Here is a 16,758-nt window from a genome sequence, read left to right on the forward strand (position 1 = left end):
ATCACAAACCCCGTACCCTACCAGAGGCAGCCAAGCTAGCTGATGAGTTCCAAGACACCAGACGAGACAAACGCACACCACACCGGACCACGTATGGATCTACCACCCCTCTGCCAGCATGCCAGCAGTGACTACCTTGGCTCACCCACGACCAGCCGCGAGCCACAACCAGTACCCTCCTAGGTACAATACCCGACCACCGATCCGCTGCCACACCTGCAACCAACAGGGGCACATCCAGAGAGACTGCCCACGTAAGCAACCTCGCCAGAACTGGAACCACCAGGGTCCTCCTCCCCCCAATCGGGCTGCAGTACACTGCTGCCAAAGAGAATCTGTGCTCCCAACATCCACAGTCGCCTCAATAGAAGAGCCTCTGGGGATCCTACACGAGGTAAACCCCATACAAGCCGCCTCAGACAACCGCCAGGTGGTACACATGGAGGGGAAGAGTATACAAGAATTACGTGACTCTGGGGCCACGTTAACCCTGGTCAAAAATCATTTGGTGCCTAAGCACACCCTCACCGGAGACTGTGTAGCTGTACGGGTGGCAGGGGGAGCAATTTACAAAGTTCCCACTGCCAAGGTGCATTTGAATTGGGGGGCAGGGCATGGAAACGTGGAGGTGGGAATCATGCAGGATTTGCCCGCTGATGTTATTTTGGGCAACGACTTGGGGGAGCTCACCTCTGCTTTTGTCCCTCAACCAACTATCCAAGAGGCCTACCCGGTTGTTATACCATTATCAGGACATTTAGGAATCAGCCGAACGAAACATTGGCTGACGCAGAACTTCTTCTGACCAGGTATCTAAAAGGATATTAGACAATAATGTCAAACGTGCGATACCTGCCAGAAGGTAGGGAAGAGAGGGGATCGCTATAAAGCCAAACTCAGATCCCTGCCCATAATTGAAGAACCCTTCAGTCGAGTAGCTGTAGACATAATAGGACCCCTAGCAAAACCCAGTCCCTCCAGCAAGAAATACATCTTGACCGTAGTGGACTACGCCACTAGATACCCAGCGGCAGTGGCGTTGACCAATGTACATGCAGAAACTATAGCCGATGCCCTTATGCAAATATTCTCCCGTATGGGATTTCCCCGGGAGATTATATCGGATAGGGCACCCAGTTCACTGCAGAGGTCACCCACCAACTCTGGAAAGTGTGTGGGGTGAAACCGATCTTAAACTCCGCCTACCACCCCCAGTCCAACGGGCTCTGCGAACGGTTTAACGGAACACTCAAACAGATGATCCGCACGTTCATAGACACTCAAAAAGACTGAGAACGGTTTTTGCCCCACTTGCTCTTTGCCTATAGGGAAGTACCCCAAGAATCCACGGGATTCTCCCCTTTTGAATTATTGTTCGGGAGGAGAGTGAGGGGTCCTTTAGACCTTATCAGAGAACACTGGGAGGGAGGGGTAACTACGAATGGTACCCCTATTGTCCCATATGTGCTGGAGTTTAGGGAACGCTTGGAGGCTCTGACCCAGGCGGTACGTACTAACCTCCAAGTGGCCCAACAACGACAGAGCAGATGGTATGATAAGGGGGCAAGGGACCGCAGCTTTCAGGTCGGGCAGAAGGTGTTAATCCTACAGCCAGTCCCTAATGACAAGCTGCAGGCCTCCTGGCAGGGCCCATACAAGGTGGTGGAGCAAATCTGCGATACCACCTATGTGATCGGCCCGTGCGCTGGAGCAGGGGGCAGACGCATGCTCCATGTGAACATGCTGAAGCCCTACTACGAGCGCATAGAAAAGGTGACTGCTATTTGCGCCTCTGCCGCAGAGGACTTTGACAATTTACCTCTCCCAGACCTCCTAGAGAAAGAGGGCCAGAAAGAGGACCTGGAAGAGGTTCAGTTAGGGGAACGGCTGAGTCCCCAGGAAAGGGCGCAGGCTTATAGTCTAATAAGGGAAAAAGGAACCACTTTTTCTAATCTCCCCGGGTACACCCCGCTAGCCACCCACAGAGTAGAAACACCAGGACAGACCCCTCTCCGCCAACCTCCTTACCGCATACCTGAATCCGTAAAGGATAATATGCGCAAGGAAATTGAAGAAATGCTACAACTAGGAGTCATAGAGCACTCTGAAAGCCCTTGGGCCTCCCCAGTAGTTCTGGTGCCGAAGCGGGATGGGACTACCCGCTTCTGCGTAGACTACCGGAGGCTTAATGATAAGACCGTATCCGATGCCTACCCTATGCCCCGGATAGATGAGCTCCTGGACAAAATGACAATAGATCTTTGTAAGGGGTATTGGCAGATTCCCCTAGCCGAAGACGCCATCCCTAAGTCGGCGTTTGTCACCCAGTTTGGCCTGTACCAGTTTAAGGTCATGCCATTCGGGATGAAAAACGCTCCAGCTACTTTTCAGAGGATGGTGGATCGGCTATTGGATGGGTTCCAGGAGTATGCTTGCGCCTATCTAGATGATATAGCGATCTTCAGCCACTCCTGGACTGAACACCTGACCCACATAGGAGCCGTACTAGACCGTATTAGGGAGGCAGGATTAACTCTGAAACCCAGTAAGCGCCATATAGGGATGGCAGAAGTCCAATACCTAGGACACCGGGTAGGGAGTGGCCAACAAAAACCCGAACCGGCTAAGGTAGAGGCTGTAGCCAAATGGCCAACCCCTCGTACCAAAACTCAAGTACTGGCATTCCTAGGTACCGCAGGATACTACCATAAATTTGTACCCAACTACAGTACCCTGGCCAAACCCCTCACCAATTTGACCCGCAAGAATCTTCCTAAGATAGTAGTCTGGACCTCATAGTGTGAGCAGGCATTCCAGCAACTAAGAACGGCTCTTGTGAATGCAGCTGTTCTTGCCGCCCCTGATCCAACTAAACGCTTTCTTGTCCACACAGACGCTTCTATGTTTGGATTGGGGGCAGTACTGAGCCAAGTCGGAGAAGATGGCGGCGAGCATCCAGTGGCTTACCTAAGCAGAAAACTTTTACCCCGGGAAGTAAGCTATGCCGCCATAGAAAAAGAATGCCTGGCCGTGGTGTGGGCCCTTAAAAAGCTGCAGCCCTATTTGTATGGACAACCCTTTTCCTTATTCACAGATCACAACCCGCTGGTGTGGCTGAACAGGGTGTCAGGAGACAATGCCGGGCTGCTGCCCTGGGGTTTGGCGCTGCAGCCTTTTGACTTTACCATCCACTACCGCCCTGGGAAGCAAAATGGCAACGCCGACGGGTTATCCAGACAAACTTAACTTGAAAAGTGATCTGTGAGCGCTCCTCCGGACATCCCCAAGCCGATCCGTTGGGATCAGACTGTGTATGCCAGCTTGGTTCTGGGGGAGCATTGTGGCAAACATCGCCACTTATCGAATGTCTTTCTTGTCTGTACCTCTTTCCCTACCCCCTCAACCTCCCATCAGCCCTTGCTATTGTCTTACCCCACCTTTCCTTGTACCATAGTAATCTATGTATTGTATGTAAATGAGGCTGTTGGAGGTTTGAAACCAGGTGCGTATTGACCTGTTTCTTCAGCTACAAGGGGATTTAAGTGAAGATATTGAGGGTATACCTTGAAGCTCCGCAACAATGTGTTTATGTTGAAAGTAGTTATTTCTTGTATTTATAGGTGAAACTTGATGTCTTCAATTGTTTTTATTTTCCCCAAAAAAATTGGATTAACGAATAATAGAGAAAAAATGTGAATTTTCTTTTACACTTAACGCTAAAAACGAATAACATTTTGCTGTCTGTTCCTGCAGAGTGAGTCAGGGCTATGTGTAGACCTTAAACTACAACGTTAAATAACCATATGCCTGCTTCTGGTTTGTCAAGATGATTCTGAGATTAACGGTGGATTATAAGGCCTACACCAACCATAAATGCTGATATTATCCAATTGCTTAATAATTATGTGTAGGCCATTTACTCAACGATTATCAAGGACTTCTATTATCAATATGCATTGAAGTTCTGTGTAGGACAAATAATGTCCCTTTTATATGTACCTGCAGGTGATGTTTGTCAGTCTACTGATGAGTTTGTGATGGAGTATAGGGGCCTTACTCTAACCTAATGTTTAAAAATTAATAAGAAAACTTAAATTAATAAAATAAAAACAAACACACAATATTTTTTAACCATGAAAATAGTATATTAATAACAAATTAACAAAATAAAATAAATTAACAATGTGCCTTAAGGCAAGGCCTTTAATTGATCATGGAGGTTCATGAGCTCCCCCATGGCCTTGTTGTGCTGCTCCTCCAAAACAGCCATCTGGTGGGAGTACTGCAGCCTGATCTCCCTTATTTTTCAGCAGTGCTGCTCCCGGAACTGCCTGATTAGGGTCCTATAGTCCCGTTGAATGACCGTCATTTTTTTTTCCCAATGCTTTAAGTACTGTTAAAAAAATAAATAAAAAAAATTGATATATAGAATCTTTATTCTTGAGTAAAAGAGCCATGTATGGTGACTGTGGCAAAGTACGACGGGGTTGGCAGGTCGTTGGCACAATAGTGTTCTTGTTATAACTTTATTTTTGCCATAATTATTAAAAAATGTATTTAAACAATATTATATTTAGAAACTAAGGATTGAAGTTGCTATATGCAAACCAAAGGAAAGAATCAGGGATGCTTGGTATGTCTCAAAGGGGATGTACGCCTCAGGGAGATAATTTACCTTAATCAGTACGTCTGAAATAAGCACACCTGTTTTGTTTCTGGGGTTTTGTCTTTAATATTGATTTTTGAACGGGTTTTAATAGTTAACATAGACATTGGGTGGGACAGGTCTCACACATACTCCATCCTATGTTCTCATAACGGTGCTGTTAAAAAGGCTGTTAAGATAAAGTGTGGACAGGCCATCCCAACGCAGAACAATCTCAGAAGGGAACCTGAAGGGTGACAGACTGTAAAGAGTGTTGCGATAGTACTTTCTTGTCACCCTGCTTGTAATGAACTGTAAGTGTGGGACTTTCTGTTATCCAATATAACTAAACTAATACGTGTGTGTGTGTGTGTGTGTGTGTGTGTGTGAATGAGTTTAAACAACAAAAGCACATATTTACCCTCCTTGTGTGGGGTGGTGACCACTCCATCATCCTCTTCCTCCTCTTCATCATCCTCCAAAATTAGGGGAGGGGGGGGGGGACTCTTGTAGGGCTGACGGTCCAGCCTCTTCCTCCTCCTGTGATGGTGCAGGGGCATTTGTGGGCCCTGAGGGTCCTGGCTGCTCCTCCTCCTCCCCCTCAGACGCAGAGACCTCCCATGAATCCCTACTGGCAGGCCTGCGCCTGACAGAGGGAAGGCGAGCACCTATAATAACAAATTAGACTTATGTAAAAATAATAATCACAAATAAATGTACCGCAGCATTACATTACTTTTGTTTATTTCACCAACACTCAATAATCATTGTACCTGGACAGTGAGTATCCCGGATCTGGCGGATTCTCTCATGATGCCGCCGCTTGAGATCCGACCACTTCTTCAGCATGGCCAATGGGGTGTGTTTCCCACCATGCACCCTTCTCAGCTCATCCATGATGTCATGAATGATGACCTTTTTGTCCGCGTGTGAACGGAGGTCATCATATCCTCTCTCTAACAGGCGCCGCGTGATTAAAAAAGGAATCATTTAATCAAAAAAATTTAAAAAAAAACTAATATTACGCAACTTTAACATTAGCAGATCCGTCCTGCCGCTAGTTCACTTATGCCCCCAGACAGTGGTGTAGCTAGAAATGACTTTGCCCCACAGCAACATTTTTAATGGGGACAACCTACCTACCACTGAAATATTTTCACAAGCCCTTCCTTTCATGCCACCCACATAACGGTGGATAGTAAAGATCGCTCTCTCAGACCAGGCCCCGCAGCTGTTTCAGCCATTTCATACACTGTCACTGTGTATAATTTCATTGTGTAATACTGTTGAGGGGGCCCTGAAAAAATCTTTTAGTCCTCCTCCAGGATGGGCCCCTTCTGGGTCAGGGCCCCCAAGCAGCCCCTCTAAATATGCCACAGCGACAAGAATAACGATCCGTCAACATTTACTATAATGGTGGCGGCCAGGGTTGTAACTATCGGGGAAGCAGGAGAAGCGTCTGCTTTGCGGCCCTGACCCAGAAGAGGCCCATCCCACAGAAGGAGGAGGACTACAAGATTTGGTCAGGCCCCCCTCGGCAGTATTACACAATGAAATTATGTAACAGAGACAGTGAAGGAAACAGATGGAACATCTGCCGGGCCTGCAGCTACACCGCTGGTGGCGAGGGAAAAGTTCCAGCAGCAAGGCAGCACACGGCGAGAGGCAGTCTAACTAAAAGCTCTGCATGTTGTAGTTTAATTACAGGGAAACGCTCGTCGTGCGCTGCCTTGATGCCGCAGTAACTGACCACCACCATGTCATCATCATCACAACCACCAAACCAACAATTATTATTGTTTGAGAGTGAAATACTACAATTTAGGTTAACGTAAATGTATAAAATATAAATTGTATTGAAATTGTATGTGTGTGGGGTATAAGCTATTAGATATTGTCCATCTGAGGAGAGATGTACCTGTCTAGTGACGTGACGGTACGGTATGGGGTGTAAAGCTGGTCCGCCTCCACGTGGTGCACCCTGGGTAACGCTAAATGAACCAGCGAATATAGAATGTAAAAAATTACGTCTCCTGACCAACAGGACACTTATTAGAATCTTTAGACTAGCTATCCGCACACTGCGGCCCTCCAGCAAACTGCGGCCCTATAGCTGTGGCAAAAATACAACTCCCATCATTCCATGACAGCCTACAGCTATCATCCTATAGTAGGGCATAATGGGAGTTGTAGTTTAAGAACAACTGGACCGCTGTTTGAATAGACTGCGTGTGTGTTTGTGTGTTGGGGGTGGTGGTTTGATGGTATGCAGTGTGGGCAGTGGTGTAGGGATCGCCATAGCAACCATAGCAGTGGCTATGGGGTCCTACGCCACTGGGGGCCCGTCCGGCCGCCTTCTGTTGACACACACTACACACAAGCAGCCGTAACTACCTGCGCCCCGTCAGCGTGTGTGACAGTTTATTTTCAAGTTAGTTAAATATCATCGATTCTTGTCTCAGTGCAGGGCCCCCTCGCTAATGGGATCTAATCTTACTGTCTCCTAGTGTGTCTGGGATTCGAACCCACAACCTCCAATATATCAATGGCAAAGCATTAACCCACACAGCCATAAAGGCTGCCTTGCAACTGACTGAAACAATATGAGACTTCTACTAAGTAGAAGTGTTTATTTTTATTTTTTTTAATACCCGACTGTTACTGCCATGGGGGGGGGGGAGCGGGAGGCACTTGATACTGGCACATGGGGGGGGAGGGGTTGGCACCTGGTACTGGCACTTTTTGGGGGGGGGGGGCACTATGATACTGGGACATGGGGGGAGGAGAGAGGCACTTGATACTGGCACATGGGGGGAGAGAGGCACTTGATACTGGCACTTTTTTGGGGGGGGAGATGGCACTATGATACTGGGACATGGGGGGGAGAGAGAGGCACTTGATACTGGCATGTGGGGGGGGGTTGTCACTTGATACTGGGACATAGGTGGGTTTGGCACTATGATACTGGCACATGGGGGGGAGAGAGGCACTTGATACTGTCATGTGGGGGGGTTTGGCACTTTATACTGGCACATGGGGGGGGAGAGAGGCACTTGATACTGTCATGTGGGGGGGTTTGGCACTTTATACTGGCACATGGGGGGGGAGAGAGGCACTTGATACTGGCACATGGGAGGTGGGTTTGGCACTTGATACTGGCACATGGGTGGGTTTGACACTATGATACTGGCACATAGGGGGGGAGAGAGGCACTTGATACTGTCATGTGGGGGGGGGGGTTGGCATTTGATACTGGCACATGGGGGGGAGGCACTTGATACTGGCACATGGGAGGTGGGTTTGGCACTTGATACTGACACATGGGTGGGTTTGGCACTATGATACTGGCACATGGGGGGGAGGCACTTGATACTGGCACTTTTTTTGGAGGGGGAGATGGCACTTATGATACTGGGATATGGGGGGGGGGGGAGAGAGGCACTTGATACTGGGACATGGGTGGGTTTGGCACTATGATACTGGCACATGGGGGGGGAGGAGAGAGGCACTTGATAATGGCACATGATGGGGGGCGTCTATGGGGACACTTACTGGCACATTATTGGAGGGCCTTATAGGGACTCTAGGCCGGTAGCCTATCAGAGGCCGGACACTGAAGGGCATCTACTGGGGCATTATATATGGGGCATTTTATACTGGTACATTATGGGGGGCACTAGCAGGGAGGGGGGAGAGGAGAACTATGGGGGAATTTACTGGGGGCACTATATAGGGGTATTTTATACTGGCACATTATGGGGACACTATGGAAACATTAGCTCAACTGGGGGCATTACAAGGGGGTATTTTTGCACTGTCACATTATAAGGAGAATTATTACTACTGGGGGGCATTATGGTGGGCTTTATTACTCCCCCATGGTATGAGCCCCTAGTAGCAGCACCAGCCTCTCTCTGCTCTGCTATCCCTCTGCCCCTTCTCTAAATCCTTATTATGAAATCTTTCTCATTAGGATAAAACACATCAGCTCCACTGAGCCCACAGCCAAGTGTTGAAGTGGTGTCCGAGATCCCCAAGGGCCAAGCCAAGTAACTAAGTTTTTATATGAAATATGTTTATGTTATACACATATAGCCTACACTGTGCCACACAATATACAGTATACCGCTACACTGTGCCAAAGGAGTGGGGTTTACACAGGAGGAGGGAGGTGCGAAGCGCGCTGAGGGGGGCCCCTTACAAATATTTGCTGTGGGGCCCAGTCACTTCTAGTTACGCCCCTGAGTGTGGGTATATTGTGTGAGGCAGGAAATTAGATGTGCAATGTGCATCTGATATATATTTGTCTGCTATCCATACATAATGACACGTCTGACACATGAATGTATGGATAGCATATAAATATATAGCAGATGCCAGTGAGATAGTGCTTTGATGGCAGACCAAACGTTTATTGTCATATCAAAAATGCTTAACTATTTATTTTAGTAATGCCTCATGCACATGACCATTGTGTGCATCCGTGGCCGTTGTGCCGTTTTCGTTTTTTTTTCGCGGACCCATTGACTTTCAATGGGTCCGTGGAAAAATCAGAAAATGCACCGTTTTGCAGCCGAGACCGTGATCCGTGTATCCTGTCCGTCAAAAAAATAAGACCAGTCCTATTTTTTTGACGGACAACGGTTCACGGACCCATTCAAGTCAATGGGTCCGTGAAAGAACACGGATGCACACAAGATTGGCATCCGTGTCCATGATCCGTGGCCGTAGGTTACTTTCATACAGACGGATCCAAAGATCCGTCTGCATAAAAGCTTTTTCAGATCTAAGTTTTCACTTCGTGAAAACTCATATCCGACAGTATATTCTAACACAGAGGCGTTCCCATGGTGATGGGGACGCTTCTAGTTAGAATACACTACAAACTGTGTACAAGACTGCCCCCTGCTGCCTGGCAGCACCCAATCCTTTACAGGGGGCCGTGACCAGCACAATTAACCCCTTCAGGTGCCGCACCTGAAGGGGTTAATTGTACTATCATATCCCCCTGTAAGAGATCAGGGCTGCCAGGCAGCAAGGGGCAAACCCCCCCCTCCCCAGTTTGAATATCATTGGTGGCCAGTGCGGTCCCCCCCCTCCCTCCCTCTATTGTAATAATTCGTTGGTGGCACAGAGTGCGCCCCCCATCGGCCCCCCTTCCTCCCTGTATTGTAATAATTATTCGTTGGTGGCACAGTGTGCGCCCCCATCGGCCCCACCCTTCCTCCCTGTATTGTAATAATTATTCGTTGGTGGCATAGTGTGTGCCCCCCATCGGCCCCCCTCCCTCTATAGCATTAACAACATTGGTGGCCAGTGTGCGGCCTCCCATCTCCCCCCCCCCCCCACCCCCGATCATTGGTGGCAGCGGAGTTCCGATCAGAGTCCCAGTTTAATCGCTGGGGCTCCGATCGGTAACCATGGCAACCAGGACGCTACTGCAGCCCTGGTTGCCAAGGTTACTTAGCAATAGTACAATAATAAAAGATTCATACTTACCTGGGAGCTGCGATGTCTGTGTCCGGCCGGGAGCTCCACCTACTGGTAAGTGACAGCAATGCGCCGCACAGACCTGTCACTTACCAGTAGGAGGAGCTCCCGGCCGGACACGAACATCGCAGCAGCCACCAATGATATTCAAACTGGGGAGGGGGGGGTCTGCCCTCTGCTGCCTGGCAGCCCTGATCTCTTACAGGGGGATATGATAGTACAATTAACCCCTTCAGGTGCGGCACCTGAGGGGTTAATTGTGCTGATCACGGCCCCCTGTAAGAGATCGGGTGCTGCCAGGCAGCAGGGGGCAGTCATGTACACAGTTTGTAGTGTATTATAACTAGAAGCGTCCCCATCACCATGGGAACGCCTGTGTTAGAATATACTGTCTAGAATAATGAGTTTTAACTCATATCCGACAGTATATTCTAACAGAGGCGTTCCCATGGTGATGGGGACGCTTCAAGTTAAAATATACCATCGGATTGGAGAAAACTCCGATCAGATGGTATAAAAGGGACTCTAGACTTTACATTGAAAGTCAATGGGGACAGATCCGTTTGCAATTGCACCATATTGTGTCAACGTCAAACGGATCCGTCCCCATTGACTTGCATTGTAATTCAGGACGGATCCGTTTGGCTCCGCACGGCCAGGCGGACACCAAAACGACTTTTTTTTCATGTCCGTGGATCCTCCAAAAATCAAGGAAGACCCACGGACGAAAAAACGGTCACGGATCACGGACCTATGGACCCCGTTTTTGCGGACCGTGAAAAAATACTGTTGTGTGCATGAGGCATTATCTAGTATGAGTAGATGTTAATGATTATATGAAAAAAATATTACCTTTGAATGTCAACAATACTTGTTTCAACCTATTATTTATATCTAATCAAAGTATGTGCTATGCCAATTTAATGGCCATCCGAAAATAGTTTCCACATACAAAGACATACGAAAAATTCAATTCAATAAACCTACATAAGAATATTAGTAAGATATGCCAAACAAGCGTGTGCGATAGAATGTACAATTTACTTATACTTACTATGATGAGGATCTCTTCCTCAGCTCTTAACCATTTCATGACCAAGGGTCATTGATGCCCCAGTGTCCAGCTAAAAATTTACAAATCTGACATGCGTCACTTTATGTGGTAATAGCTTTGGAACACTTTTACTTATCCACGCCATTCTGAGATTGTTTTCTCGTGACACATTGTACTTCATGTTAGTCATATATTTGAGTCAATATATTTCACCTTTATTTATGAAAAAATCCAAAATTTACCAAAATTTTTGAAAAATTCTCAATTTTCCAAAATTCTATTTCTCTGCTTCCAAAACAGAAAGTGACACCTAATAAAATATTTATTACTTAACATTCCCCATATGTCTACTTTATGCTGGCATCATTTTGGAAATGTAATTTTATTTTTTTAGGATGTTAGAAGGCTTAGAAGTTTAGAAGCAATTCTTGCAATTTTTAAGAAAGTTTCCAAAATAACTTTTTAAGAACCAGTTCAGATTTGAAGTCACTTTGTGGGGCCGTCATAGTGGAAACCCCCATAAATGACCCCATTGTAGAAACTACACCCCTCAAGTTACTCAAAACTGATTTTACAAACTTTATTAACCCTTTAGGCGTTCCACAAGAATTAAAGGAAAATGGAAATTAAATTTCAAAATTTCACTTTTTTGGCAGATTTTCCATTTTATAATTTTTTTTTCTTTAACACATTGAGAGTTAACAGCCAAACAAAACTCAATATTTATTACCCTGATTCCGCGGTTTACATAAACACCCCACATGTGGTCGTAAACTGCTGTACGGGCACACGGCAGGGCGCAGAAGGAAAGGAATGCCATACGGTTTTTGGAAGGCAGATTGTGCTGGATTGGTTTTCTGAACGCCATATGTTTTTTATTTTTCTGCCGATCGTCTTGTGCAGGGGCTCTATTTTTGCAGAAAGAGTTGAGGTTTTTATTGGTACCAATTTTGGGTACATAGGATTTTTTGATCATTCATTATTATACTTTATGGGGCAAGGTGACCCAAAAATTGGCTGTTTTGGAACAGTTTTCATTTATTTATTTTTACAGCGTTCATCTGAGGAGTTAGGTCATGTGATTGTTTTATAGAGAAGATCGTTACGGACGTGGAAATGCCTAATATGTATACTTTTTCTTATTTATTTAAGTTTTACACAATAATAGCATTTCTGAAACCAAAAAAATTATGTTTTAGTGTCTCTATAGTCTGAGAGCCATAACTTTTTTTATTTTTTGGGCGATTGTCTTAAATAGGGTATCATTTTTTGCGGGACAAGGTGACGGTTTGATTGGTACTATTTTGGGGGTCAATAAGCCTTTTTGATCGCTCGCTGTTGCACTTTTTGTGATGTAAGGTGACAAAAATAGCTTTTTTGGCACAGTTTTTTTTATTTTATTTTTATGGTGTTTATCGGACAGGGTCTATCATGTGATATATTGATAGAGGCAGTCGTTACGGACGCGCTGACACCTAATATGTGTATTTTATTTTATTCTTTTCATTTTTTTATAGGAAAAGGCAATTTCTTTTTTTAATTTACATTTTTATTTATTTATTTTTACTTTTATTATTTTCCCTTTTTTATCAGTTCCCTCTTGGATCTTCAAGATCCAGTGGGGCTGATAGTTGTACTATACTTTGCAATGTAGGTGGCAGCACTGGACACCTGTAGGTGGCAGCACTGGACACCTCCTGTAGGTGGCAGCACTGGACACCTTTCCATGGCAACAGGACGCTTTTGCAAAGCGTCCGGTTGTCATGGCAACCATCGGGTGCTGCAATCACAGCGCTGCAGCCCCGATGGTTGAGAGAGGGAGCTCCCTCCCTCTGTTAACCTCATGGATGCCGCAACCACGGCATCTATGGGGTTACAGGAGAGTGTCAGCATAGAGCTGACACTCTGCTGATGGCGACAGCTCAGTAATTGAGCCGCCGCCATCGCACACAGCAGGGGGATTGGGGGGCAGCGCTGGAAAGGTGGGGGGGGGATCGGGGAGGCTACAAAATGACTGCATGGGTAGGGGGGGGATCGCCGAGGCTACAAAATGACTGCATGGGGCGGGGAGGGGGCGGACCAAATCACGGCAGCTAGTAGAAGTTGAGCTGCAGGCGGCATAAGGGGGGGCACAGCCACAGATCGGGGGCACAGATCGGCGGGAGGGGGGTTTATTACCCGAGGACATATTACCTGATTTCATGCTCTGATCTGCAGAGCGCAGATCAGAGCATGAAACCGGCATTTTAACACTGCCACGATCCGATTGGTTAGTCTGCACAGACTAACCAATCGGATCGATTGCCGGCAAGGGGCCACTTTGATTGGTCCCTTGCCGGCATTACTGCACTGTATGCTGTCCGTGACAGCAGCAGGGCAGGGGCAGAAGCTTTAATCCAAGCGCTTTGCAGCGCTTGGATTAAAGAGCTGCCAGAACGTATATATACGTAGTAGCTGCACGGGATATGTGCAGCTATCACGTATATATACAGATTGCGGTCGTGAAAGGGTTAAACTTGCTGGCCACCATCTTTCCAATCGCATGGAACAAACTGACGCACGATGGATTCAAGATGAAACTGGTTACTTCCGGCCGGGAGTTCATCAAACGCATGCGCATGAGCATACGAACATTTCATTGCCGTTTAAGCTGTGTATTTTTACGAATATTCAACGTATTGCTGATATATCAGGTTTTAGAATATTTGCAATATTCGTGGTCAATTATGTATGTGAATATCTAGAATATTCGTAAAACACACAGCGGATTTAGTGCATTAGTATTTTTTAAATCTTTAATTTAATTTTTACCATTATTGGCTACTGGCTAATGCTATATTGCAATAACATTGTTTTTTATAATATTCGTCTGATTTTATATTGCAATACAGCGAATATTCAAAACCGTAAATATAGAAAAGTTGTATTGTATACACTGAACTGAACACTAGAGATTATAGACATTTAATAGATCGCAACATGCGACTACAAATTTGCATATTTAGACGCAATAAAAAAAAATTAGAGAATATTCGATTTCGGCGAATATAACGAATATTCGCGAAATATTGCAAAATCGAATATGGCACCTCATGCTCATCACTAATAATCACTAGTTATTTTCTGTCAGGTAAATGCCTAATTTTTGGGGCCCGTACTCTCGTTTCCTTACTCCCTAAAATAAAATGTTTCTATGCTCCAGCAGCGCACATTTTTTAGAGTTTCTATTTAAGACGCATAAAATACATATTTTTTGTGGGAATTTTTGCCATTGATTCCCTTCTGGTATGCCACTGTTCATGTTGTTGGACTATTTGTGCACTTCTAGTAAGTATTTGATGGCTGCAAATATGACCTGAAGGTCTTTCAGGTTCGCCTGCCATTAAAGTTAATGGGGCCCACCACGAACGCGCTGTTCGCAAACATTTGATCGTTCGCGAACCGTCCCGGCCGATGTTCATCCATCACTACTAAGAAGGACCTCTAGTGGCCGTCTGATGAGTATTCCTTGGTACTAATGTAAATACTGCCTTTTTTCTGAAATGGCAGTGTTTACAGTAAAAAGCTTGCAGAGACATGCTATAGTCACCAGAACTGCTACATTTAGCTGTTGTGGTTCTGGTGACTATAGTGTCCCTTAATATATGGAGAGAAAAAAAAATAATCAGCACAAAAGTATCAAATAAAATGGCTATATCATTACTCTAAAAATTAAAAAAGCACAACTTCTGACACCAATACAGTATATAGTATATTGCAGATTACTTTTATTTTTTTACAATGTGCAGATAGTACTGTACTACTAACCCCTCCCTGTACCCCTCCCCCTTTTCCATCGCCCCTTCTCCTACCACCCAGCACCCTTACTCACATAAAACAAATATATATATATATATATATATATATATATATATATATATATATATATATATATATATATATTTTATAGCTTACAGTGAATTACTGTAAATACTTACAGTTCTAAAGACTCCAGCAGGCTTAGGATCAATGCTCTGGGCAGCTGGGCTCAGGGCTGGAAGCGGGCACTGCCTGCAGTTCAGGAAGGAGCCCAGGGCTTGACTCACCCTAGCGTTACAGTGCCTCTGCGTGATGTCATGGCGCGCGGCTTACGCAAAAGGCAGGGGAGGTCGGGAGGAGGAGCAAGCAAGTACCGTATTTTTCGCCCTATAAGACGCACCGGCCCATAAGATGCACCTAGGGTTTAGAGGGGGACAATAAAAATATATTTTTGATGATACACTCAGGTCCATAAATATTGGGACATTGAGACATTTGTAACATTTTTGGCTCTATACACCACCACAATGGATTTGAAATGAAATGAACAAGATGTGCTTTGACTGCAGACTGTCAGCTTTAAGTTGAGGGTATTTACATCCAAATCAGGTGAACGGTGTAGGAATTACAACAGTTTGCATATGTGCCTTCCACTTGTTAAGGAACCAAAAGTAATGGGACAATTGGCTTCTCAGCTGTTCCATGGCCAGGTGTGTGTTATTCCCTCTTTTCCCCAATTATAATGAGCAGATAAAAGGTCCAGAGTTCATTTCAAGTGTGCTATTTGCATTTGGAATCTGTTGCTGTCAACTCTCAAGATGAGATCCAAAGAGCTGTTACTATCAATGAAGCAAGCCATCATTAGGCTGAAAAAACACAAAACAAACCCATCAGAGAGATAGCAAAAACATTAGGCGTGTCCAAAACAACTGTTTGGAACATTCTTAAAAAGAAGGAACGCACCGGTGAGCTCAGCAACACCAAAAGACCCGGAAGACCACGGAAAACAACTGTGGTGGATGACCGAAGAATTCTTTCCCTGGTGAAGAAAACACCCTTCACAACAGTTGGCCAGATCAAGAACACTCTCCAGAAGGTAGGTGTATGTGTGTCAAAGTCAACAGTCAAGAGAAGACTTCACCATAGTGAATACAGAGGGTTCACCACAAGATGTAAACCATTGGTGAGCCTCAAAAACAAGAAGTCCAGATTAGAGTTTGCCAAATGACATCTAAATAAGCTTTCACAATTCTGGAACAACATCCTATGGACAGATGAGACCAAGATCAACTTGCACCAGAGTTATGGGAAAAGGAGTATGGAGAAGGAAAGGAACTGCTCATGATCCTAAGCAAACCACCTCATCAGTGAAGCATGGTGGTGGTAGTGTCATGGCGTGGGGATGTATGGCTGCCAATGGAACTCGTTGTCTTGTATTTATTGATGATATGACTGCTGACAAAAGCAGCAGGATGAATTCTGAAGTGTTTCAGGCAATATTATCTGCTCATATTCAGCCAAATGCTTCAGAAGTCATTGGACGGCGCTTCACAGTGCAGATGGACAATGACCCAAAGCATACTGCAAAAGCAACCAAAGAGTTTAAGGGAAAGAAGTGGAATGTTATGCAATGGCCAAGTCAATCACCTGACCTGAATCCGATTGAACATGCATTTCACTTGCTGAAGACAAAACTGAAAGGAAAATGCCCCAAGAACAAGCAGAAACTGAAGACAGTTGCAGTAGAGGCCTTGCAGAGCATCACCAGGGA

The 16,758-nt window shown here is 45.6% G+C and overlaps 1 protein-coding gene across 1 annotated transcript in view; it reads right to left on the reverse strand.

The window, feature by feature from the left end:
- Positions 1 to 4,194: 4,194 nt before the first annotated feature.
- Positions 4,195 to 16,758, reverse strand: part of CMKLR1 (chemerin chemokine-like receptor 1) — a 356,209-nt gene continuing 343,645 nt past the window's right edge. Inside the window, exons 6-7 of the mRNA XM_044275813.1 lie at positions 5,067 to 5,313; positions 4,195 to 4,393 (exon numbers count right to left, since the gene is read on the reverse strand). Coding sequence (XP_044131748.1) covers positions 4,344 to 4,393; positions 5,067 to 5,313 — 297 coding nt within the window. The 3' untranslated portion in view covers positions 4,195 to 4,343. The remainder of the gene's footprint in view (positions 4,394 to 5,066; positions 5,314 to 16,758) is intronic.

This window comes from Bufo gargarizans, chromosome 1 (assembly GCF_014858855.1).
Source record: "Bufo gargarizans isolate SCDJY-AF-19 chromosome 1, ASM1485885v1, whole genome shotgun sequence".
In the NCBI taxonomy this organism is placed as follows: domain Eukaryota; kingdom Metazoa; phylum Chordata; class Amphibia; order Anura; family Bufonidae; genus Bufo; species Bufo gargarizans.